Genomic DNA, 27,589 nt, shown 5'->3' on the forward strand with positions numbered 1-27,589 from the left:
GCGAAAGAGGTGTCTGCTGGAAGTATGGGGTGCATTCACAGCACGAGCACTGACAGGTTGAAGAAGCATGGACCTGACACAGGGGGAATCCCAATAAAGGCCCCTGAGGTACATCCCGAAATCCTCCAACTTGCTGAGGTGAGTGAATAACCCGTCTGTAGGGAATTGTAAACATTCAGCAGAACTGTATTGCTTATGATCACACACTGAGTCCATGTATAATATTTCTAGACAGAGCAAATCATAATGATACAACTGAAACTATGGCAGTTGCTCCAAATTGCAGGAGAAAATGAAGCTTTAACTTTCAGACAATACACTGTCATCACACAAGGAATGCATAGAATTACCAAGTGTCTCTTTCCCGCTTATTAAATATTCATCCTCTATGTGTTATTGTTAAACTAAACAGAAGCATGCCGCACATGCTTGCATGCTGAGGAATAAACATGTGGTGTCTTCTAGACCTGCAGTAGAAGCATAGGCCACAGTAGATATTCAACTATTACTGTCAAGAAATATATAAGCGAATGACTTTGATGTATATTTGTCGTTGCTACTGCATACAAAGGAATCAGAGGACACAGACGGCAGCGGATGATCCACTTGATCGCTGTTAATCATACCCCACAGGGGGCAAGGTTCAAGAGGAAGTGGTATAAGTTACTGTCCGGTTTCGACCTGCCGTCTGCATGTCTGCTGGTTCTTATTTAGGAACAGCACACATGTATAGATTTAGGAACAAACCACATTGCTTCACATGTATAGCCTCTGGAGGACTTTTATAGGGTCTAAAATAAAAAGTGACTGTTGGCTTAGCACCAAGGCTACACACCAGACCAAGTGTGTTCTCACATAACATAGTAAATCATACTTTGGCATGCTACATGTCAGAGTAACAGGACAAAGAGAAAGAATTGATTTTAATAGATGTCACTTGTGATTTTTGTAGGTTCACACAGGGCTGAGAGGTGCAGCACAGTGAACTTCTGGATCTTGCTAGAACAAAAACATTATTCAGATCACATGTGGCTTCAAATCCCCTAAAGCCCTGATCGTGTGTGTCTGTCTGAGTTTCTTTGTGTATGCGTGTGTGCCTGTGTGTGGGTCTGACCATGCCAAATTATGATAACATTGTCCCCACTGAATGGGTGGACTCTGCAGTGGAGAGCAACCAAATGTGTCATACAATCCAAGAGTTCTTTATGTTGTTTTGTAGTCAAGTCACTATTTTTTTCTCTCTGGGTCTCTCTTTCATACACACACAAACAAACACACAAACTCATTCCCGCACCTATTCTCAGCATTTTCATGGCTGTTTAGAGGTGACAGCCCCTACTCATGCAGGCACAGTGATATAAATACCCTGCCAGAACTCCAGCATACCCCTGGCTCACCACCTGCTCCCGTCCCTTCCTTGCTGGGTTGTGTTTGTGTGTGTGTGTGTGTGTGTGTGTGTGTGTGTGTGTGTGTGTCCGTCCGTGTGCGTGTGTGTGTGTGTTATCAAAAGCTAGAGGTTATGGCTCCTGCTTTCCAGCATGCCATCACTAGTGAGGTGGCACTGAAAAAAACAGTCACGCAAGCTGGTGCATTTAGTGCCAAGGGGGTGTGTCACTGCCCTGTATTAGTTTACAGTGTGTGTGTGTGTGTGTGTGTGTGTGTGTGTGTGTATTTTAATGTGTGTGCATGCACATTTGTTGTAGCTGTATATTTTGCACCAATTGAATGCATGAGGGCAGTGTGGATACTTCATAAAATGTCAGATCATGCATTATTATTGGAATTGCCATTGCAATTATGTCCATATTACAGTCATGTATTGTACTTTTTTAACTTTCAACTTGGCACTCAGCTTTACAAAACTTTTCCTTTGCAAAATAGATTCATACAGTAATATGCTGCTGCTGCGGCTGCTGCTGCTGCTGCTAATGCTGCCGTCGTTCCTCGCAGAAATCAAAAGCTCATGCAGCCACATTTATAAAGAAATCCATTGTGCTTCTGTTGGTGCCTGACCCTCTCCTCATCTCCATGGTAGAAGTGGAAGTGCTTAGGGCTCTGCAGTGGTCAGAGATGTTTGGAGAATGACATAGATTTTGGCTGCAAACATCCAAACGGGGTGGGGTTCTTTAATACTGAAATGCAATACTTAAACACTGCTGATAGTCATGGGAGACTCTGGAGACTGAATATCCAGTCAACCACAGTTCCCTTGGTATTGAAAGTACATAAATGAGTAGAAACAACATAATGAACACCTGTGCAGTCAAATTAAATTCTCCCTTTCAGAAGCTTAAAATGTTAAATCTTGCTGATTCTGAACTTCGGTAGGTTGAATCATCCACTCTAACTCTCTCATGGTGGTTTGGTAAAGGCTATTGTATTGGATTTCATTAGACTGCACAGTAAAAATGGAGGAGGGATCAGGGAAAAATTGTACAATGTAGATAGACAGTGATGACAAAACTAACCCTTATACACACTGTTCATATGCTGACTCGTAGTCCCTATACCAAAGTTTGAACCACAAATGTATTTTGCATCTATGGATATCTTATCAGTCATTACTAAATGGGTGAATAATCCTTAATTCGTGTTTCAAAGAGCAGAGAGAGTCTTTTCTTTAAGTTTGACACTAAATATATTCATGGTCACAGTATGTTATGATCTCATGTTAGGTGAACATAATGGCCATAATTATTTCTATGAATTTTATTGAAATTGAAAGATGGATCAACATATTTGAATAGCAGGTTTCATTATAACCACTAAAACCATCAATCAGTACTGCCTGCAAACCACATGCCCTCCTTTTTTGTCAACTGTACATAATGAATCAAAACTGCCAGTCTATTTTTGATGTGCAGATGTTGTTTTTTCCTCTCTTTTGTCATCTAGGGGTAATAAACTGCAGACTGATGTATACCAACTGCACAAAAATAAATAATTTTGAAATACTTCCATTTTTGTATATTCTGGGCCACATTCTGGGTGTTTTTTTATTGCTTTCAAAAGCCAACATAAGTCAAATGACCCCAACAGTAAGGGTTCTTGTAATTACTAACTTATTATAGCAAACAACTCTGATTACAGACTGTGAAATATAGTTATTTGTGTTGCCTCAAGTAAAGGAGGTTGATTGCCAACTTTTCATTGCACTTGATATTTCAACAAGGAAAGATAATCTTTTTAATCTTATAACAACCCGCACACTGATGAAATATTTTTTGGTCATTTGCCTGAGATGTTATTAGTTGCAATAGGCATGTTAAAACACAAGTAAAGGAAATGAAATTCACAGTTTCGAAATGGTGGATGTATGTAGAAAAAGAAATGGCTCAAATATTTTAAAAGCCTTCAGTTGTTTTTTGACCAAAAACAACTGAAAGAAATGTCAGTTGCAACACAGATACTGCTACATCAGTGTTTCATTAAAAGCTAAGCTATGATAATGTGTAGAAAACAGTGACTTTCTTAGCTTTGTGATAACAGAAATAGGTTTTTATCCTCAGTATAAAAGTGAGCTGCACTCTAACTATTTGACCACTGGGTGGTACACTTTACTCATGCTGTGTGTTATGACACTGGCATCAAAAGATAAATAATTGTGTTGATGGGATTTTGGCTGGGAGCTGGGGGATGAAATGCTGTTCATCTGAAATTATATGTTAAAGTTGTTAAAGCACAATTAGAGTCCATGCCATTAATTTGGCTAATATCTGCTGTAGACCTCACTGCTGTCTCAAGGATGTAATTGCATGACATTTAAATATTTATGAGTCAAATCTCTATAAAGGCCACATTTAAGGGATTTTTATTCAACTGTACAGCTTTCTCAGATATGAAGCTCCAAATCCAAATAGATGTATAAACATGGAAAATGTGCAATTTAGTTGACCCCAAGCAAATGGAAAAGGAAAAGTCAATGTAATATCCTTTAGTTACATACCACATAACTGTGATTTAACAGATGTCGATGTTACTATGATATTTTAAACTCGAATAAGTCACCATGTTATGCATAAAATACTCAAATTGATCAATTAATTGATGTTTCTGCTTTTAAAATATATTAGTAGTTGTTATACCTGTTCTTTTGGTGTAGAATTATATGAATACTGTTTTTATATCACAGCTTCTCGTGGAAATATTTCATGCTACTTAGTTTTTCTTTGTTGTTAAGTATGCATTATTCTGATAAAAGTTGTGGCTTTGCTTCACTGTGGATCTAGTCCAAGTCTTCCATCCGTTGTGGTCACTGGCCAGTCTACTTTTCATCCTGCAGATGATCTCAGGTCAGATTTATGAGGTGACACATCTACAGCTGCTCAGTGAGCCATTGCATAAGTCAAATCAATTCAACCTCCAAAATTCATGAGTTATGTAATAACATTTAAAATGTGAATGGCTGGAGGGGAGTGATTATCCTCTTCTCCCCTCCTATGCCCGCTTTGGTCAGGTCTCCCTAAATCCCCCGTCCCTCTCACACAAGCACACCTGACACAGAGACACACAGAGACCCAAATTCAACCCATCCAATAGATACCACAGTTCATAGTAACTGTTTTTTATCATAGCAGCACAGCTATGTCAATAGTCCAATGCTTTTACTCTGCTGCTTTGATTATAGGATCAATACATACATACATAGTGCATGGTAACGTGTCCCATCCCATCTAATCAGTCCGGGTGAGTGACCAATGATATGAAAAAAAACGATATTATAATTGTTGACTGCCCCAGTGAATTTATTATATAACTGAAGCCTTTTTTATTTGATGGAGCACACCCTTCAACAGTTTTAAACACCCTGCGTGGCCCCTGGACCTGACTATGGGACATCAGAACATGAGGAAGTTTTCATGAGAATCACATATACAATGATATTGTTGATTAAATAATCATCTATTGTAACATTTATACCTGTTGCTAAGACAATCAAGTCACTTTAGAAAACCAGACTAAATTGCCAAGCGTTAGATGAAAAGGTCAATATCTGTACGTTGAATAGTCATCATAGCCAGTAGCTTGTTAGCATTACAAAAAGAGAAAACAGCTGGCCTGGATTTCTCCAAAGGTTACAAAAGCAACCAAAGCCCCCTAGTTAAGATGTTTATATCTTTTATTATTAATATCTTTTTTTTTAAATAGAGCCAGGCCCTTCCCCCTGTTCCATCATATTTAGCCTTAACACATGATAGTGTTTCAACCTTCTGCACCTTAAACTAAATAGATTTCCAAAAATGTAGACATATTCTTGTTAACGTGAATGAAATTGTGGTTAGTATGATGTGTTTTAATTGTTGATTTAAATGTTGCTACTTCATTAAATTTCCAGTATCACCTACAAGTAGATAAAAAAAAACATTTGAATTTAGTAGGAATTCAATGTTAATTTAACAAAATCATTAAAAGTTTTCAATGAAGCTAATGTCAAATTGTGTGGAGTTATTTTATCTAGGGTTGAGAAGTGCATGATACATTAATTATACATTTCTATTCATAAAGGATTTAGACTGGGTACTTTCCGCCTGAGAGACATGGCCATTTTATAATGCAGTGTGGTTTAGTGAATGAGTCGGCTTCCACTCACATATCAAGACGGTGGGAGAAGTGAGAGTCTGTACTGCTGGATAGTCAATAAGTGTTTGCCAGAGTGTGTCCAAACCTGTGAGCATGCACTTCACCTTCCAGGGTTAAATTCAATACCCCTCCAGTTAGGAAAAACCCAGGCATCGGAAAAAGCAAAAAAAAAAAAAAAAAAAAAAAAATCACATAGCTGTGAAATGTTTTTTTCAAGACCAGAGGAATGCATCGAACCATTCAACAGAAAAAGAAACATCAGTGTGTGCAGGTATGGTGTTTGTGGCCCTCCACCTCACCCATGGCCACACAGACACACACATCCACGAAACAGGCACCACCTCCTCCTCCTCTGCTCAAGGAAATATTTAATGGTTTAATGAGCTTCACATGCTGTCAGAAGGGCGTTGTCATAACTTTCTGTAAACATTGTGCCACTTCTTTTCACTGGGACAGTTGAGTATTGGTTTATAAAAAGAAAAATCCATGGATTATGACTCAGGGCAGTTAGTTTATTTCCTTTGAGGATAAATATCCCCAATGGGACTGTGTATAAGACTAAAAACATGTGAGCTGTGGGTTTTTACTCCAGGGTTGAAGTTTTTTTGTCATATTTTAGTTTACTGCTGTCAATTATCACCCAGTTCATATAGTACAAGCAGTTTTAAATTATCAGTCTGTATTTGCAGCAGCATTGTCGGGGCTGTACGACTTTGACCTGTAACACTACATACTACACTAATATAATTTATAAGACATGCAAACTGTATTTTTATGTTGCCTTTGCACATCACAATATGTAGGTGATAATGACTCAAATGGAAATGTAAGAAATGTAATGTAATACATTAACACTAATAACTGGGAGGAAATTACAGTATGATGTGACATATTGAGATATTTCCAGTGCAGCCACAAAGGAGATCAATTGCAGAACATTCTCATGGATACATCAATGGCAAATGGCAGCTTTTGTAGTCAGATCCTACAAATTAATCTTGTCACCATTTTGCACTGTTGTTTAACAAGCATACATGCTGACATCCATCACAGAATATCGCAGAATTACCTATGTCTCTACATACAGTTGCCTTGACAGATCAGAAAAGACAGAGTTTTGAGTAAGGTCTTAGTTCTGGGACCAAGAGTGGGCTGTTTAATTTTCAAAGGGCATTTCTGCACTGTGTAAGACGGTGCCAGTCCAATAGCTTGGATAAGTCTGTCTATGTCAGATTTACCTCCGTCTTTCTTTTTTTTCCCTTTGTCCACAGGAGCTATGTCTGGTGTTTACACAGCTGCCATGATGGCCCCGTGTAGTACCACCTTGCAGTGTTGAAAGGAAATTTATAGTCAGTCTGTCATCAGCGTTGAAAGATCGGCGCTACTTCAGCCAGACACTTTTTTTATTTTTTATGCTTAGTTAGAAACCTGGTTCAGATTTGCTTTGGTTTGGTGTTACAAAATGACTGTCTATGAGATAAAATGTTGGTTTCTTATTTCATTGTGTTGGACTGAGGCAAGGCAAAAAGCCTGTTAATGGGCGAAAAACAGGACAAGCCAAGAGGGCTAATAGATCACAGAGGTCAACAGACAAATCAATAAAAAACAGTGGTCAAAGAAGTAGCATGGGGATACGCTACATGGACACATACTATAAGGATCCAAAGAAAGCCATCAGTATCTAAAACAAAATCATGCAACAAAAACACACAAAGCATTGTTTTCCTTTCTCATCTTACAGTGGCTGCCCTACAGACTGAGACAGAATCAGGACAAGTTAAAAGACAACAGGATGCCTTAAAACACAGCGTGATATGACAGGTATTTTTAGTGGAGGAGACTGAATGTAGAGCAGGTAGGGCATCAGCGTTCATGCTGGTGTGTCACTGAACCAGGGCACATCTGTACTGACAGCAGCCACACAGGGGGACAGTGGATGTCCAACACTGGGATCAAATACCTTGGGAAACATTAAGGAAACTGCTTAACATGGCAAATAGTACAAAATATAAAAATCTGATATTAATGTGAATTGTGTTCAAGTGTTTCAATTTGTCCCCTCTTGGACCTTCTTTGAGCTGTAACATTTATTATTTCTATTCATTTGTTTGTTGAGAATGATCAGATTCAACTCCTGTGTGTGTTTGCAGCTTGCCAAAGCAGGGAGCCACGCCTTCATGGAGAAGAGCTTCAAGAGGAGACGCGTGTGTGATGTGTGCAAGCAGAACATCGACAACCCAGGGGCTTTCTGCAAGGGTGAGTCCACATCAGGTCAGGAGAGTAGATCGAGAGACACAACTGACCGGCATAGATACACACCTAGACCTGGCAGTCCTCTCTCTCTTTGTCTTTTTCAAAGCTGATTGTCAGATTTAAAATGTGCTCCTCATCTCTGTGTTCTCTCAATTGTTTACAGAGTGCAAAACTGCAGTTCACAAGACATGTGAAGCCAAGGTAAGCCACAAATTCATCACAGAATACACAACATACGCTCATTTTGTCCTGAGCAAATTGTGCTCCTGTGTCAGAGGTTGTTGGGAAACGACGTTAATATGATGTGAGTCTTAAGTGAAGTAAGCCATGTGAACTGACCTAGATGTCTGGTTAAAGAAGGCCTCCCCCCATGAACCGCGACCAGCCAGGTTGCTATGAGTAATTCAGTCATGTGGTAACGTTGCATAGCAGAATCTCTTGAGAGTCCTCAGGCATCCATGAAGTCTTAGTTGTAATTGAAAGTGACTGTTTGATACATCTTGAATTGAAGTATTTGTGCCTGTTAAAGAATAAAATATTACACAATAATTCAATCCTCATTAGTAGGCTCTAGGGGAAATCAATAGGTGGCAGTAGTGAGCTTTAGGCTGTCTCAGTGGTCTGTATAGCAGTCTGGGTCTTAGGAAGGGAAAGCTGAAGAGGGAGGACAACTTAGGGACATAACAGAGAGAAGTGTGTCTGTCTGTCTGTCTACCTGTCTGTCCATCAGGGCAGATCACCAGCTGTATGTATTTGGCTGTAAGGAAATCAGCGGCTTCTGGCTTCTGAACTGACCGAGAACAATTGAAAGCTCCTTGTTTGCATGAAATATGTTTCCTAATGAGCATGCATGAACAAACTCGCATAGCCAGTGTGCTCAATGCATTCAGGGCTCTGTGCTTGAAACCTCATGTTGTGGTGTAGCCACTGTGATGATGAAAAAGGTTTTTTGTTAAATATTCAACGAGTGTCCACTTTTCCTTTTGCTAGCAAACTCTTTTACTCAGTGTTTAGACTGATAGAAGCATTTTAGTTCCTCACAGTGCCAGCCCTGAACAATCTACTATGGTGTATATTATAGGATAATATATATTGATGTATGTGTGGGCTTAAACGAGTTAACAAGTAATGTTCCTGGCAACAAAAGAAAGAAAATGAACTGGCATGTTCTGTTTCATTAAAGTCAGCTTGACACCTACAAAGTGTTTTAGATCAGCCAGATTGTATTGGAGCAGCTGACATTATCTTCCCCCATCGGAAAAATTCTCACTTATTTTAGGAAATGTAACTCAAATCTTGTTTGTTTTTGAGCAAATCCCTTTTTATCTCATCTTTTATGTCACTTTCCTGTTAAATTATCAGTCTATATTTGCAGCAGCATTGTCGGGGCTGTACGACTTTGAGCTGTAACACTACATACTACATTAAATAATTTATAAGACATGCAAACTGTATTTTTATGTTGCCTTTGCACATCACAGTATGTAGGTGATAATATTCTTGTCTGACTCAAATGGAAATGTAAGATACTCAGACACTAATAACTGGGGGGAAATTATGATGTGACGTTGAGATATTTCCACTGCAGCCACTAAGGAGATCAATTGCAGAACATTTTCATGCAAACATCAATGACAAATGGCAGCTTTTGTAGTCAGTTCCTCAAAATTAAAGAGAGACAGAGGTTCTTGTCACCATTTTTGCACTGTTGTTTAACAAGCATACATGCTGACATCCATCACAGAAAAGGCAGAATTACCCCACCCCGCCCCACCCCATCCCTCTCCCTCTCTCTGTGTCCACAGCTTATGTCAAAGCATTGGCAGAAGCCGCCTCTGCTCTCATGTGACCCCCACTCACAGCAGCTCAGTATCAAACACCGCTGGGTGAGCTCATGACCTTGCTGTAACTGTGCTGTTGTGCCTCACTGTCTAACAGCCCAAACACAAAAACAGCAAATTTGCACTCTGACTGCTGCGCATAGGGACCCATCGCCTTTACTCAGCTCTTCAGGTCAACTCAAATCCTGCAGGATTCATGACAGGAGGTGAAAGTTTGCCTTTCCTGCCCCCTCCTCCTCCTCTTCCTCTTCCACACACACACACACACCATAATGGTGTGTGACTAACCGGGCACAACCAGCTGTTGTGCCTTAGCAGCATGTATTAAAAGAGGATTATTATTTTTGTCATACTCGTCCCCTGGTCACCACGGCGATGGCCAAAAACAACTCCGGGCGGCTGCAGGAAAGGCAGGCGCCATGGACCAGAGTGGACATTGTCACAGAGGACGCTGATCAATCTGGATAAGAGAAGTCATAGTGGGTAAATATAGAAAATAACCAGAGTGCCGTAAATTCCTGCTAGTGAGTGATCGGTGTGGGGGACACAAATAAGTGAGAGGCAGCTGGGGAGACAGACTGTGTGTATGTGTGTGTGTGTAATCAGTCCCATTTGGGGATATTCATAAATAAAGGGCAATATTGGGTCAAGGCTGCAAACTGTTGCATGCTGAATGTCACGCGATGGTCTTACAGTTTCTATGTGCTTCTCATATGTCAACATATTGCTTCCTTTTTTTTTAATTGTTTCATCTCTTGCGGCTTACTGTCATCATCTCTTTTTTTAACCTTTATGCTTTATAGTTGCAGTTAAAGCATCTCCTACTTTCTATTGCACATTTAGATTTGTTTCCTCCCTGACAAGTCTTCCGTCCTTTGATCATTGTGTCATGCTATCTTTGCTCCATCTCCATAACTGTCACAACATTATCCCTTGTGCATTTCCGGTTTCTTTCCCCACTTTCTAATCAACCATACCCCACTTTGTGCTGCTACAGCTTTCATTCTGCCTCTTGTCATCTCTCTCTATCTGTCTCTGTCAGCCTGCAGGCTACTGGAGAGGTCACCAGACATTGGCACCCTGTGACTTTGCAGTGCTGCCTAATGTCTGCTTGTGGTGTATTGATGTGTGTGTGTGAGTGCACGTGCTATTGGAAAGTACTTGTCCAGTTTGACATGCTTTCCTGTCCCTGTGCTTATGACACAGGCAGAGCGGGGTGGAAAGCTATGTTGCAAATGCTACTGGCACAGTGAGAGTGAGTATGTGTGTGTTATGGTGAGAGAGGGAGGGGTTGAAGTGAGTTGGTGTGAGCAGAGAGTGAGCAGAGAGTTTGTGTGTGTGTGTGTGTGTGAGAGAGAGAGAGAGCGAGAGAGAGAGAGAGAGAGAGAGAGGGAGAGAGAGGGTGGGGTGTGGGGGGGAGGGGGGGTAGTGTATTCCACTCTACAGACTGGACTGCTCAGAGGCAGAGGGGAAGACTGAAGCTGCTTGTTGTGAGGTAAAGACACGCTCTGCACTGTATTTACTGAGTAAAGCTTTGGGTTTAGTTTACTTATATATTCTCAGCACATTAGTTTGGACTTTTCCTATACTTTGCGTATTTTTCTTCTTTATTCAGTAGCAATCTTACAGCCTTAAAACCTCTTCACAGTGTGAACTCTGATAATGCAGCATGTGATTGTGCATTATTCCATTAAATCTGTAGCCAGAGTGTGCTTGCTCTGCCCAGAAAGAGGATTTCATTTACTGTGATTAAGGCAAGTGCAGAAAATAAAGAGGAGACTCCTGCTGTGACCTAAAAAAAATACACAGATTTTAATTTTTAATACCAGAGAGTGAAATCCTAAGAATTTACTTTTTAATGAGATAGTTGTCACTATGTGCAGGTTTGCGGATTATAGAGTAGAAACTATGCCCATAAATCTATTCTACTTGTGAATTTTTGTAAAACTTGCAACCAAGCTGTGCAAGCATGTTTTGCCAAAGATTAGATGTGTTTGTGAGCATGTGTCAGTTCCTGTCTGTCTGCTTGTCTCACTGTGTATCCCTGTGAATCCACGAGTGTCTGCAGACACCACAGTGCATCTGTATCTGTATGTAGTTGCTTAATTTTATCAAGATTTATACTTTCTACTCTTTAGAACTTGTGTATAATGCTGTGACAAGGTAGTATCTATCTACTGTATCTGTTTCTGCACTGTATATATACATGTGTTGTCTATGTATGTTGTGAACAGACAATAATCTTTGACCATAGGGCACCTTACAGAGACAAATGGATGTACTCCAGAGCTGTCCTAATATCATCTAATGGATCCTAATGTTGTGTACTGAAATACAGATGGTTACAGTGTCTGCTCATATACAGCAGCTGTTCTGCTAATGTTTCATGCTGATTATGGATTGATATAAGGATTGTGTGTTTGTGTAATAGACAAATGTTGCACATAACGATGTTGTCCATTTGTGCTAATCAGTGTCAGTAAAGCTGGGACTCTGCAAAGTTTCAAGCCTGTTTTTGTTTGCATGTTTTGAGTATCTGTGGCTGCTGGTGTCTTGGAGAACATGGCATCATGTTTTTAAAGGCTTTGTTGTTGTCTGGATCTAACCACAGGTGACTGGGTGGGCATGCTGTCCTGTGGTAGCTCTATGTGTCACTGCAGATCAATGGGAAGGTAGATACAAGCTAAGATAGAGATAGAAAACTCAGTGGGATGGAAATTGATTTTGTGGATAGAAAATCCTGTTAGATGAACATCTGTGTGACTTGATTAAGGTGGTGACTTATTGTTTTCCCAGTGTTATAGCTATTTATAGTCATGCACATGATGCGCTGTGTACTAATAATTATCATGGTTAATTTAACTGTTTTCCTTGCCTTATCAATAACAAAGTGGCACAGGGACAACACACACACACAGATGTATGCACATAGTGTTTATATTTACCCATTGCTTCTCATTTCCTGAGAGCATAAACCATGTGATAGGTGCACAGCAAAACTTGTTTAATATTCCAGGAATTATACTGCTTCTATTCTCTCACAAGGTCAACAATTTGAGATTACAGAATGTGGCTTTAAATATTTCTTTTGTAGATAGTCGTGTTTTTCAATGGAGATAGAAAATGTGATATTGCTTGTCACTTTTAGCAGATTGAATCTTATATGTTGTAAAGCAAAATGCCAACTACCAAACTCCATCCAGGCGTGTGCTTGCTGACTGCAACCATGTTGCATTCAAGACTTCAATTGATTCAATCTCTTGAAAATGTCACTGCTGCGACTGAAGGAAAGGCAAGTGGATTTGAGAGATGACTGATGGACAAATAGGCGAAATGAGCCTTTAAGTGTTCTCTGGTACGTATGGTCTAAAATAAGGAGCTCTATCAAAATAGCTCTGTGAAATCTCTCTGCTCTGTGTCAGTGGTCAGGAGGCATGTTCAGCTGTTGACATGTCTCTTACATCCAACACTCACTCTTGCTTTCTTGTCTGCCTCTGCTTTACCATCTTCCTGATGTCTTTTTTCCTCTCAGCTCTGTCTATCTTTCTACTCCCCAGACACTTTGTGTTATGCTTTGAGTCTTTGTCCGTGCTTCCCTTCTTCTCCGAGCCAGTTAGTGATTTGCCACAGCCATGTGTGATGTTTATCAAAGTGTCCTTTGTCATCTGATGTTGTTTATTCAGAGGAGGACATATTTCTACCTCACAGCAAGGATGATTGTGGTCATCCTGTCCCGAGGCACTGAATCATTTGGGAGTAGAGGGAGAGAGACACAGAGGTAGTAAGAGAAGGTGAAGCAGGGGCGAATGACAGACTGCAGGGGGTAGGAAATGGAGAAATGAAGAATCAAAGATGAAAGAAAAAGGAAGAGAGGCAGAGCGATAATGAGAGAGGAAAGAGAAGGGATGTCATCCTTTAAAATGAAGCCTACTAAATCACAACCACTCCTAATTTTGCCGTCTGGTGCTCTGGGTGAAATGTTAAAACTCTGTTCAAAAAAATAAAAAGGCTGAGATTTTATTTTAGCTTTCATTGGACTTTGGGCATTAGTGTCTTTTTGTGAGAGTATGGAATTTGGAATAAGCCACGGTTATTTTTGCTTTTCCACTTTCAAATGGGAAGGCTTACTCATGTCTCCCTCTCCAGAGTTTGATGTCAGCTTTGAGTCGTCTGTCAGAATGAAACTTGCTCCTCCTGGATGGAATACCAATGTCTGTGTCTCAAACACTCAAATTTATCTCTCACTTCTCCATAACTCAGCTGCACCGACATATCTCTACGTTGGATTTCCTCTCCCTGCAATAGGAGTGATTATTCAAGATGTGAAAACATTACGATCTGTGCCAAAGTCACTTTGTTGTAGAGGGATGATCTGTCAAGAAACTCTTAAGGAAGATCCGCTTTTACACTAAAGATTTAGACTGTAAATGCCAGAAAAAAGTGACAAAGTCCCATCACAATTTTCCAGAGCACAATGTGATGTCTTCTCGGAATAGTTTTGATATTTTGGATAGTATGTATTTGCTTTCTTGCAGAGAACTTAACTAAAGGCCAATAGCCAGTTAGCTTAGCTTAGCATAAAGACTACAAAATGAGGTAAACAGCTAGTTTGTCTCTTTCTAAATGTGGCAAAAATCTGCCTACCAGCACCTCTGAAGCTCACAAATTAACATCATATCACATTTATGTAGTCTGTACAAAAACAGAACTATAAAAATGATATCACCATCAGGATGCCAAGCAACCTTTTAGACTAAATGAACAGTACTGTGTTCACCAGTAAGAAATAGTCCCACATATAACCCCTGTAACAGCACTACCTGTCACTTTTACACTTGATTTTTGTGCGGATTAAACAAATGACATGTAATATGTTTGTGATCTTTAGATGGGTCTTGCTAGCTGTTTCATCCTGTTCACTTTTGATATTAAGCAAAGCTAACTTTCCGCTGGCAGTAGTTTCATACTTAAGACATCATAATAAACATAAGATAACCTTAGAGAATGGCATTGATTTTCTCAAGAATACAATGATGTGTATTTTCCAAAACCATTTCTTCAAATTGCTTGTTTTGTCGAACCAGTCCAAAAGCCAAAGATGATAGAGAAAAACGAGTCAAGTGTTTGAGAGGTTGGAAACTGTGAAATGTTTGCCATTTTTACTTAATAAATGAAATGTGTTTGTTGATGAACAAACCGGGCATCTGGTCCGCTGACAGTCAGACAGTCAGTCCCAGAGGGCGGGATCTAGTGCTGTCATTGGCACCTCAGTAAAAGCTGGCTGATGAACAAGACAAACTGAACCAGATGGCTCAGTTCCCAGTGGCTCCAGCATACAGTCCACATGCATTAATGAAGACCCTGCGGCTGGCGGGGGTGCCAAAGACACATGTACACACTCTACATGTTTATGTGTGTTTCTATGTGCATGTGCACACGTGAACCTAGATTGACCAGTGATGGCATCCTGTTGCAAATTGCTTCCTGTTGACTCTAGTGTCTTCGTCCTCTGTCTTTATGCTGCATGTCAGCACTCTCTGCCTGAAGGGTCAACCGTGGTCTTCTTTTGCGTGTGTGTATATGTTTATACACACACGAAGTAAGCACAAGTATGTTGTTGTCTCCTGCTGTTCCTTCCTGTAGCCGACCACTTTATTCACTTAACTGCCATTATTAAATCTATTAAGAGAAGATTTCTCCCCCCATGGCTGAATCCTCATGTCCTTTCATTTCATAGTTTAGGTTTTATAACATGATTGCGATCTGTCCTTGGACACTTTACCCACTTGAGACTTCAGATTATGCTGGAGCCGTGGTGGACTGTGAAAAGGACTGATTGACTAAGGCAAAGAGATGTGACTATTACAGTGCAGAGTTCACTAAAGATTCAGGGAATCAGATATTTACAAATAACAGATAAGGTATGTCATGATGGCATTCAAACCCTGCTTGATAATAATGTAATGTAATGACATCATCTTTCAGTTCGGCAGTAGCATATTTTATTGACTTTCCTCTGCCATGCAGTAACCAATTACAGCATGCCTTTCTCTCCTCCCTTTTTCCTTTCACTCCTCCTTTTACTCATTCCTCCCTGAATCACATGCCTGTTGTTGCCCCCCTTTTACCCCGTTGCACTCTCCTAAGTCGTCCTCAGTCTCTCTCTATGCCCCCTCTGTAATATCCTTTGCCATCTCCATTTTGTGCCATGAAAACTGTAAGAAGACTGTCATCTGGTTTTATGCAATGTAATAGAAATATGTCTTTTTAACCAACTAACTATATCATATGTAATTCTCAGTCACAGTGTTCTCATCTTGGAAATCCACAGCACTGCAATAAAGTGAAATGAACTGAAGACAAATTATAAATTGCTTTGTTTTTCTCTGGACAATAATTCAGTCAGATATTGGTGTCAGCTGATGGGAATATAGCACAGTATGGTTGGTTGGGCCATTTGCTACAGTAACTCAGTAGTACAGTAAATTATAAGTTCTAAACAACATCTTGTATCCATATCATCTCTTTCAGAGACACTGCTCGAGGGTCACGATGTGGCAGCTGCATTACAAATTCTTTCATTTTGTCAAAATAATGCCTGGTCGGTGTTGACTACATCATGACATGATATGCGGCACTTGTATCTCTTCTGCACCTTTTAACAAATCAAGCTCAGCTGTCAGGGCCAGCCTGTGGGAATCAAACTGAGGGTGAACTTGCTATAGGCTGGTAATTTATTGTAGCAAACCTTGGGTTAGTTAAAGCCTGGACCGTCTACAAACTACTGTATTCCTTAAACCCAACAGGTATAAAATCTATTTAAATGAGTAGAAATATAAAATTTGGTCATGAAAAACTTTGCAATATTGACCATTCCTATGCTTGATCTTCTTCATCCTATTAAATGTATTCCAGTCTGGTTGCTGTTGTTTACCAGAGGTTGCTCGAGTTGTATATCATTGTGGTTGCCCTGCATCTGACTTGTTAACCTGTTGCTTGACACCTGTCAGCACTGGCCAGCCCTCAGCCACAGAGGGCAGCTCAGCCATCAATCACTCTCATGGCACAGTTCAAAGGTCAAAAGTTGACATGCTGTCACCTGTCAAGGTTTACAGTCTGAGCCCCTAGCAGTGCCGTATTACTGAAAATTTCCTTCCTTTCCTTAGCTCATTTCCCTTTGTAAACACTGGAGTTTCGATTAATGTGATGTCATGTCTATATTGTTTACTTTTCTCCTTGGTGTTTGTGATAACGCTATGAAATTTCCATTTTATAAATTATCTCATGAGATCACCTAATTAATCGGAAAAACAGCACATGCCCTTTCCTCAGGATAACATACCAGTTTCTACCAGCTTTGCCCTCATGTCTCAAGTCTATTTGAGTGTTTAACCTGTTTGACTGGCCCCACCTTCTCTCTCTCTCTCTCCCTCTCTCTCTCTCTCTCTCTCACTCTCTCTCTCTCTCTCTCTCTCTCTCGCTCTCTCTCTCTCTCTCTCTCCATATATGTGTGTTTGTGGTTTTGGGGCAAGTTTAGTGTTGGCTCACCAGCAGACTACCAGGACTGCATGCCACATGTAGAGTCTTCCCTCAGTAAAAACGTTATCCATTTCTCTCCTCTCAGTGTTTATGAGGCAAGAAGCACAATCAATCATTTTTATTGAATACCTCTTAACACATCTGCTTATTCAACTGCATGCTCAGCACAATCAGCACCAGTCAGTAGACGACAAGGAAGAGAAATTCAAAGTCAAAACACTTGCTTCACATGTATTGATTTTTACATTTATTTAGACATGCATGCTTGCTGTGGTATGCCTCTATGTGTTTTTGTCTGTGTACAGCACTTTGTGTGTGTGTGTGTGTGTGTGTGTGTGTGTGCGTGCGTGCGTGCGTGCGTGCGTGCTTGCGTGTGTGTCTGACATCTTGCGTCACTAACCCATCATGTGGAACGGTCAAATCTGTGCTGACAACCTCTTCTTCAAACCAGCTGCTGCAGCTGAGAATGATTCTTTCTATCCTCTTCATCAGCTCTTCAGCTTCCTCTTCATCCCTCCATCCTTAGATCCCTTCATCTGTGTCACTGGAGCAGGACCAACAGCGTTAAACCAAACACATGACTTGTATTTTTTGTGTCTGTATGTGTGTGCATATGTGACTGCTGCATAGACCAACCCTGTGCTGACTCTGTCTTTCAGGCGTCTCCCACCTGTACCTCGACACCAAACCAGGTAAGTTTGTATACGAGAGATTTATATTATACTGCTTTATTTTATGTAACGCAATAACTACAGCACAGTTACTATTTCCTGTTTGTTTTTCAGCACGACTCCATTAAATCAACATCACAGAAGAAGAGAGGCTCCATACCAAGGTACCACAAAGCCTGAATATTACATCAAGAATAAATGAATGTTTATTTGATATGTTATCATAAAAAACATTAACATTAAAAACTTTGGCTACCTTAATTGCCTTATTGGCTGTTTTTGGCTGGACTAAAATGATGAATTCCTACAATATCCAGGAGTAAAAGTGTGGAACAAGTAATGGAGCATGTGATGGAACGCCACTACGACTTTGACCTCACCTACATCACAGAGAGGATCATCTCTGTCTTCTTCCTGCCAGACCTGGAGGAACAGCGGTATCGCAGAAACCTACAAGAAGTGGCTTCCATGCTTAAATCCAAGCACCAAGACAAGTTCCTGGTTAGTCAAAAAAGCTTAAACATAATTGAAATGCATCTAAACTCCTGAATTTATCTCCTGAAAGACTGAATGAGAAATGTGAAAATCAGCCAATGGTAGGTAATGACTGCTGTTAAAATTTTTATTAGAAAACCAAGTAAAGAGAATTTATTTGCACATTCCTTTAACTATCCAAAAAGATTATTGCTTTTACTCCTTAAATGTGATTGATGGGGACTATTAAACTGCCTGCCTTCCACGGTAGTGATATCTCATTGTGCATCTCTGTCTTTTCCAGCTCCTGAATTTATCAGAGAAGAGACATGACATCACCAGAGTGAATCCAACGGTAGTATTTGCATCTTAAAAGATAACACTGCTGAGATACATAAACTATGTATGTGATCACTTTTCAAGGTTACGTGAATGGTTTGACTAACTCATTTTAATCATTTCTCCTCCTCTGTGGTTCAGGTGCAAGACTATGGCTGGCCTGACCTTCACGCCCCACCCCTGGATAGGATTTGTGCTGTATGTAAGGCCATGGAGACCTGGCTTACCTCTGACCCCCTTAACGTAGTGGTCCTCCACTGCAAGGTCAGTATAACATGAGTGCACATCTGCTAGCTTTGCTGTGAAAATGTGCAAAAACTGTGCAAAAACAGCTTTATAGTTGTTTGTATCTATGTTCTGACAGGGAAACAAAGGGAAGACGGGGGTCATCGTGGCAGCATACATGCACTACAGCAAGATATCAGCTGGGTAAACTTTTATTTATTATTAGTGTAACAGAGCCTTCATTATACTATAGGCATCACCAGGATGACACATGTTTCTCATTTTAAAATCAAATCAACCATACTCCTATTTAAATCATCTGTGTGTCCCTATCATTTCTTCGTTTTTTACTGATATATTTTATTTCATGGTCAAAATTATGGCTGAACCCCACCAGTTATAATTTGGTGAATGTAATCACAGTCCTTCATGCATTCACATCTTGGGAAAATGTTCAAAATGCCAGTAAAGCAGTATTAGAATAGAACCTATTAGGCTAGGCAAACACCCCTCTCCATCCAAAATAAAGATTCTAACTTTTACATATACATTTTTGCTAGAAGAAATCTACACTGACGCATGTATTAACTATTAACTATTAACTTCTGGTTGTGTGTCCACAGAGCAGACCAGGCTCTCACCACATTGGCCATGAGGAAGTTCTGTGAAGACAAAGTCTCCTCTTCTCTACAGCCCTCGCAGAACAGGTCTGACACACTCATATACTGTATCTGTGTTTGCTCCTCTACCATTGTACTTTGTATTGCTGCTATGATCACCTCAGTTGCTGTCAGCTCATTTCCTTACCTCTGTTCTTCAGATACATATACTACTTTGGTGGTTTGCTGTCAGGCACCATCAAAATGAACAGCAGTCCTCTGTTCCTCCACCAGATCCTCATTCCTTCGCTACCAAACTTTCAGGCAGGAGGAGGTCAGTTTTGCAAGATTAGTTTATGCAAAACAGCTTGAACAAAAGTGTTTTACAATGAAAAAACCAAAACAAATAAGTCTTTGTCTGCGAATGCTCTTGAGCCTTTTTTATTTATTGTTTCCTCCTCAACTTCTCTTTGCATCTGCAGGTTTCTATCCATTCCTGAAGATCTACCAGTCTCTACAGCTTGTTTACACCTCAGGCATCTAGTAAGTACATGGTCAGTTATCCAGTTGTGTCACTATGTTTTCTACTTACCTCCTGCAAGGGGGAACCTTTTCCTTCTGCTGTCCCTCCAACAGATATTGTCTATACTCTCTGTGTTTAGGTGTAGGCTGGTTTGTTAAAGTTAATGCTATTTACGACTATTTAACCAACTGAGACATGTTTTTACTGTGTTTTATGTATGTTTAAAAGCTGCTCTCCCTGGTTTTTATTCTGTGTGTGTGTGTGTGTGTACGTGCGTGTGCTTGCGTGTGTGCGTGCGTCCAGTGATCCCCAGACGTCCAGGGCAAGGAAGTTGTGTGTGACTATGGAGCCAGCACTATTATTAAAGGGGGACATTATGGTGAGAAAAAACTGCTAATTAACTTTGATTTGAATCAAATCAGCATATCACTGTAATAACTGTAATATACCAATTATTATTCCTAAACTGTCTAGACTCATGTTCTCACTCACTAAACTGCTTTAAGAAATACACTTTGACTTTGATGCACTCTTCCAACTTTGCTTTTAAAAAGTATTTTTAAACCACTTAAGCTCAGAATCCTCTGTACTCTGTGAACATGCATGCTTAATCATTTTTTTACTGTCATGCATTTTTCTTTAAGAGGGTAAAAACCTTCAAAGGCCTTAGCAACCTAGAAAGAAATGTAAGTGCTTAATTTATCCCAGGGTATTCCATTGCCACAGCAGAGACAGCAGAGACATGCACAGAGGGCATATGGTCCAACAAAATAAAAAACTATAACAAAGTAAACATAATTAAATTGATTATTTTGTCACATTTGCAATCATGAAGTCTATTAACTTCAACAGTTTTAGAAATTCAGTGAGAAATGAGCCTTAGTGTTTGTACTTTAGTCTCTTGGCCTCTGCCTGCCTCTCTTACCTGAATCCTTCTTCTTCAGGTAAAGTGCTACCATCGACGGAGCCAAGCAGCAGAGAGAGAGGTGGTGTTCAGGGTCCAGTTCCATACCTGCACCGTTCATGGAGCCCAGCTGTGGTTTGGCAAGACTGAACTCGACCTTGCCTGCACAGGTATAAAAACAGAAGCTCAATAGTTTATGTGGAACTGAATAGACACTAAGAAGGAGCACTTTTTAGTTTTTGGACAGTCATGAAGGTATTACAGAGTTAACGTTTTTAAAACCATAGTACCATCATCTATCACTTCAGTGTGGTTGATTAGATTCTACTACTTATAGTACTATACTACTATTACTACACAAAGGTTTTTTTAATTATATTGTTAACATAATGAACAGAATGGAAAACCTCCTACTGTACACTTCCTGTGCTTTCTTGAAATAATTTACATGATAATTAATTATTAAAGAGCCACGTAATTTTCAGACCATTATGGTGCTCTTGTGTGTTTTGAGATAAATAGCACATGGCAGTGTCAGTTTAGATGAAATAGATGAATGTGCACTGAGTGCTACATGCTATTGCATGCATACAATATATAAATAATATAACCCACAGACTTTAGTGAAAGTAATAAAGAAGGCTCATTTCAAATGATTTATTTCTTTGAAGTTTTATGCTCTGTTTACTTAAGCTATTTATTTTCTGTCTTTGGTATTTGTGATTTGTGTTATTTCTACTTCACAGATCACACATTTCTGTGAATGCTTTTATCAGTGTCTGTAGTTATGCTCTGGATATTTTAGACATTGCTTTTATACTCATCTTCCTGTAGATGACAGGTTCCCTCCTGATGCGACAGTCGAGTTTATCTTCTCTAATGGGCCAGAAAAAATCAAAGGTGAATATTATATTCTGCCTGTCTGTAAATGAATCCTTTGGTGAATTTCATGTACCTAATAATTTCCTTTTGGCATTTGCATATGCTTCTTATCAAAATGTCTGCTTTACAAGGTCGTGAATACCGCAAGAATGACGCCTCCATCAAAGTGGACTACAACACATCAGACCCTGTGGTTAGATGGGATTCGTATGAGAACTTCAACCTGCGCCACCAAGACAGTATGGAAAGTAAGAAATGTCCACACACACAAAGGTGTAAAAAGAACAATGCTTCTCAGTATACAATAAGATCAAACATCAAATCACACTCCCTTCCTCATTTCTACCAGATATCGCTCATACAAGGGGCCCTCTGGATGGCAGCCTTTACGCCCAAGTAAGGAAGCGACGTGGACCGGGCTCCACAGCCTCAGCAGCTTCACCTAATGGTTGTCTTACCAGCAGCCCAACAGTGAAGTCACAAGCTCCCAGCCAGCCCCAGACTCCCACCTACACCTCTGAGTCCAACCGATCTTCAGTGCCCCCTGATCATTTGGATGATCCCTCCACAGCCCACCTTGAAAGACAAAACACTGACTGTCAACTGAGGAGAGGAGGAGAAGATCAAACAAGAGAGAAATCACGAGGGAAAGAAAGGGATAGAGAGACAGCAATTTTAGATGATGGGGACCTGTCAAGCCCGGTGGGGTTGAGGCGAGAGCACTCATGTTGTGGTCGAACAGGTACAAAATGTGGTGATGTGGGATGGGAGAGGGAGAGAGAGCCTTGCATCTCTAATGGTCACTGTGTTGGATGTCGCAACAGTATTAAAAGTCATCCAAAAAGTCAAACTCTGCCAGCCTTACCATCCAAATCTGTGTCACCTCCTCCTCATCTGACTCGTATGGAACTGTGCCATCGTCATAGCTCCCATCCTTTACCAGAGTTACCATGGGAACGTCCACCCCCACCACCACCCTTGCCCTGTCTCCACAGGCCATTCTTCCCTTATTCCACCCCTGAACACCCACACCCGCATAGTCATAGCCTCCCAGCTTCAAACAGAATCTGCACTGGGGACGAGTGTCATCTCTTCCATTATTCTAGCCATGCCCCATCCTCTCATCTCTCCCACCAATCACTGCCGTCTAGTCCTTATAGGGAAATGTTCTTCGGCTCTCCAACACCTTCTTCTGGTTGTTCTTGTCGGGACTGCTCCAGTAGGCGAGAGCACCAGTCAGCTTCAGTCAGAACATTCCACCCGTTACACCCAAACCAAACAGAAAACCCACACTGGCCCCAAGGAGCAGGGATACAGATAGAGGCACCTCCACTATGGGAAAGTGAAAACCCATGGGAAGTGACAAGAGAGGCAGAGTTCTGGCAGTGCAAATCGTCCGTGCCACCGTTTCGCATCTGCCACACCACCTTGGATCAGGGTCCAAACCCAGAGCAGCCTAGATTTGCTCTTGCACCTCACCAGAGCTATCCCAGCCCCCAGTCTCTAATCGATATGCGGGATGGAGCCAGCAGTGGGTACCACACCCCTCCACATCCCCGCCACTCTTGCCCCTGCTCTCCTTATCAATCATCTCCAGCCGAGAGCCATGAGAGCCGGGGTTATGCCTCAGGATACCACTCTGGGTCAGCCTCTCCTCTGCCTGCTAGTAGCCCCTCTCCTGGAAGAGGAAGGCTCCCCGAGACCCCCTCTGGAGCCAGAGACCAGCAGCACCTTGAGCATCACAAAGGTAAATGAGGATGGTACTAGTGGGACGGATACTGTCAGGATTGTTTTTCAAATGAAATGCTTTGCTTTGTGAATTCTTTGTTCTACCTTCATCTTATCTTGCTTTATTTTACTTGTCACAGTGGAAAAGGCCAAGATTAGTGCGGAGGATGACATATCCCAGGGTTCAGAGAGTAAATCTGACTCTAATGGCCAGTCAAGCACCCCTGGACTGGACTCTGATCATGACTACACGCTTATTGGTAGCAACAGCCCCACACACACAGAAGACAGGTGGGTGAAACTTATAACTTTTTAATTTACTAATGTTACAGTCATCCAAATGTGTAGATAACAGCATTTTTTTCCATATTTTGCCCTTTCCTCAGTATAACTGCTGAAAGCACTCCTCAAAGCCATGAAACTTTTACACCTCTGGAATTCAACACAAATAGCAACACAACTACCACACCAGTGCCAACAGAAACACAAACCCAATGTTCCAATATATCCATGAGCCCCACACAACCATCAAGTGAGCCTTCTCCGAGTTTGAGCGGCACAGCCAAGGTTGCAGGTAATGTTGAGGCTACTAATCAGTTACAGACACATGCATCGATTATCATTACCCCAGTCCAAGTGCAACTCAATGGCTCGGCTCTTCCTAGTGATACCCCATCCAACAGCTGCAAAGGTGTTTCCATGAACCCTTCAGCCAGTCTCAGTTCTAGCCCCTCCACTACTTCCCCAAATACTCCAGTCGACTCCCCAGACCTTCAGTCTCCTGCTCAGCACTCTCCAGTGGCTACAGACGCAGCAGGACAAAGACTGACTCCGGACAGAGACAGCTCAGCTGACACCAAACCACCATCACCTGTGCCTGATGGATATAATACACCAACCTTCCCCTTAGCGTCTTATTACTACCCATTACTAAATGTCCCCCATGTCCCATACACCGGTTACACTGCAGTCACTATTCCCACCTTTCAGCCACCACTCCCAGAGAAGAAACGCCTTTCATCAACACCAGGATCCCTGAACGGACACAACTCTCTCCTCCGGGTCTCCTCAGCTCCTTCCCCCACACACCATGTTACTTTCTCCCCTTCTGTGGGAGATCAAAGAAGAGGGTCTGCACAGTCCAGGGAGGAGACAGACATCAGGGTCAATGCAAAGTTTGTCCAGGACAGCTCCAAGTACTGGTACAAACCAGGCATCTCTAGAGATCAAGGTGAGGGTTAAATATAGTATGGTGAGGAATGTACAATGTTTGTATTTATCAATACCAAACTTCTTTGCCAACGGAGGATGAAGTGATGAATTATAATGAAACTTAACCCATTTATTGTCATTGCGTCTCCTAACGCTGATGTCTTCCATAGCCATAGCTGTATTGAAGGACAAGGAAGCAGGAACTTTCCTCATCAGAGACAGTAACTCCTTCCAGGGGGCCTATGGCCTGGCCCTCAAGGTGGCCACCCCTCCTCCTAATGCCAACATCACTGGCAACAAAGGTATCCATCACAAATCTCACATTACACATCAAATACAGTTTACTGGTCATGGGGAGTAATCCCCATCGTGTGAAAACAGCTATGTACTGTGTTCTCTGTCTCTGGCAAGAGCTTCATAAAAGTTTGATAAAATGCTTACTGACTACTGCTGTTTTAAAACTTAATGAAACTGCTGATTGGTAGCAGTGAGCACACAAAAGCACAAAAAACACAAAAATCCAGATTTTTACTCAAACAACTATTGTTGTTTCTGATCTAACAAATTTGTCTCAAATGTACTGTTAATCTGCATTTTTAGTTATTGTTCACACAGGTATGTTTCATACTAACACAATGTATAAGAGAAATAAGTACACAAACATTTGAAACTATTTGTTTTATACTCTTTTAAGGGGCTCGATTTACAACACTGCAAATATTTTATTTTACTTTTTTTACGTTTTTGTATTTGTGTTCTTGCAGCTTCATAATGATCTGCAATGACAGTCTGTAATATTTTTCATCCTCACTCCCTCCCTTTCCTACCCTCCTCTCCTCTCTCCCAGGGGATCCTCTGGAACAGCTGGTGAGACACTTCCTCATTGAGACTGGGCCACGGGGAGTGAAGATCAAGGGCTGTCAGAATGAGTCCTACTTCGGTCAGTTATGTAGTAGAAACAACTGCTATGATATGCTGCATGTAATTAGTTATGTAAGTCTTACTGAATGATGTCTTTGACCTGTAAATGCAAAAATTACTTCCCAGTTCCGTTTTCTCTCTTTTAATCCTTTCTAAGAATGTAATTTTTTTTTACCTCTTTTCTCTTTCTGTCCCTGTCAGGAAGTTTATCTGCTCTGGTGTACCAGCATTCAATCACTCCCATCTCTCTGCCATGTGCCCTTCGCATTCCAGAAAAAGGTAATATCAGTACTATTACCTTTAAATCTGAAGAATTTAATATCCATCACTTCAAATAAGCTGTATATATTATTAGAAACCAAATACTTCTAAGAAGAGTGGGTTATCACAACAGTTGCAGACTGGTCCTCTATAATTTAGATGGTGCTGTTATGTAACTGAAGATTTTGACGTTTCAGATCTGGTTGGAGAGCTTCAAGAGATGCAGAGTGCAACAAACACGAGCACAGCGGCTGACCTCCTAAAACAAGGAGCAGGTAGCATACACGTTTTGGGTGATTTTGTTGTTATATGGACTGCCACAAGGGAACCTATTGAATGTAGTGCAATAGTTGCAGTTCTTGCTTTTGACCAGCAGAGACTGCTCAAGCCTCATCATCTCATAACATTGGCTCATAATGACACATCAGTTCATGTTTATCCATAAAAAATGTTCTTGTTTCTGATTACCAAGCTTGCAACGTGCTCTACCTGAACTCTGTGGAGACCGAATCACTGACAGGGCCCGAAGCTGTTTCCAAAGCAACCAAATGCACTCTGGCTCTGAGTCCGCGTCCTGTGGCAACAGTGGTTCACTTCAAAGTGTCTGCTCAGGGCATCACTCTAACAGACAGCAAAAGAAGGTAAATCATAGACCGAGCAATCTAACATGTTATAAGCCATAGCATCTTATTTTCAGTTCAGGAGATTTTCTGATGTACGGTGCAGTACATACACCTGTTTGACAAACACAATTTTCAGACTGTGGTCTTGAGACTAATGTCAATATAGGACAAAGAGTCCTAATACTGTTTGTTTTTACACAGGCTATTTTTCAGGAGGCACTACCCAATCAGCAGTGTTACTTTCAGCAGTCTTGACCCCCAAGACCAGAGGTGGGACATCAAAAAAATAACATGCTGTTAATAAAACTTATGTGCTTGGACATGTAACAGCTGAGTTAAGCTGTATCTTTGTGTTTGCTGATGCTACTGCACAAATACTTCTTGTATTAACTTATATTTTTTAAATATAAGTTCTGTTTGTCTGCTTTTTCCTAAGAGGTGAATGTAAATTGCTAGTCATTACCTAGCCTTATAAATAAGCCCCCATGTCCTTATTATTCATGTATTGCTGTGTTTTGTCTCTGTCTCTACTTGTGTGCCCGTGCTTCAGGTGGACTAATTGTGATAGCACGTCAAGCAAGTAAGTGCTTGTGTCTCTGTGTGTTTTTCTTTTGCAAGTGTTATTATCGACTGCTCCTTGCATGGCATTTGATCACCATCAGATTTGTTACTTGAACAGTTTTAGAGATGGGGTTTTTTTTGCTGTCAAATATTATTTGCTCCCCTGTGTTCTGACTTCTCATGTCTCCTTTTTGCTGCAGGATGTTTGGCTTTGTGGCCAGACGTACAGGCAGTGCTACAGAGAATGTGTGTCACCTATTTGCAGAGATTGACCCTGAACAACCTGCTGTGGCCATTGTCAACTTTATCAACAAGGTTATGCTGGGACCACAGCTACGCAGATGAAGATTCAGGAGAAATTGAAAACTCTGGACAATGGGAGATCTAGGGCAGATATTCATATGATTCATATTTTTTAATGAAGTGTGTTTTTAACTACATCTGTGCTTGAAT

The 27,589-nt window shown here is 40.9% G+C and overlaps 1 protein-coding gene across 1 annotated transcript; it reads left to right on the forward strand.

Annotated features, from left to right (window-relative positions):
- LOC128354978 (tensin-2-like) lies at positions 1–27,589 on the forward strand. The gene is made up of 27 exons (XM_053315105.1): positions 1–138; positions 7,731–7,836; positions 7,997–8,038; positions 8,088–8,113; positions 17,999–18,048; positions 18,202–18,385; positions 18,663–18,713; positions 18,839–18,961; positions 19,062–19,126; positions 19,546–19,629; positions 19,743–19,855; positions 20,004–20,064; positions 20,348–20,423; positions 20,989–21,118; positions 21,783–21,848; positions 21,962–22,078; positions 22,180–23,577; positions 23,699–23,849; positions 23,945–24,789; positions 24,941–25,072; positions 25,618–25,710; positions 25,893–25,970; positions 26,150–26,227; positions 26,425–26,593; positions 26,777–26,845; positions 27,126–27,155; positions 27,337–27,589. Exons 1-27 carry the CDS (start codon positions 25–27, stop codon positions 27,479–27,481), a joined length of 4,596 nt encoding a protein of 1,531 aa, XP_053171080.1. The 5' UTR covers positions 1–24; the 3' UTR covers positions 27,482–27,589.

The sequence above is a fragment of the Scomber japonicus genome, chromosome 3 (assembly GCF_027409825.1).
Source record: "Scomber japonicus isolate fScoJap1 chromosome 3, fScoJap1.pri, whole genome shotgun sequence".
Taxonomy (NCBI): domain Eukaryota; kingdom Metazoa; phylum Chordata; class Actinopteri; order Scombriformes; family Scombridae; genus Scomber; species Scomber japonicus.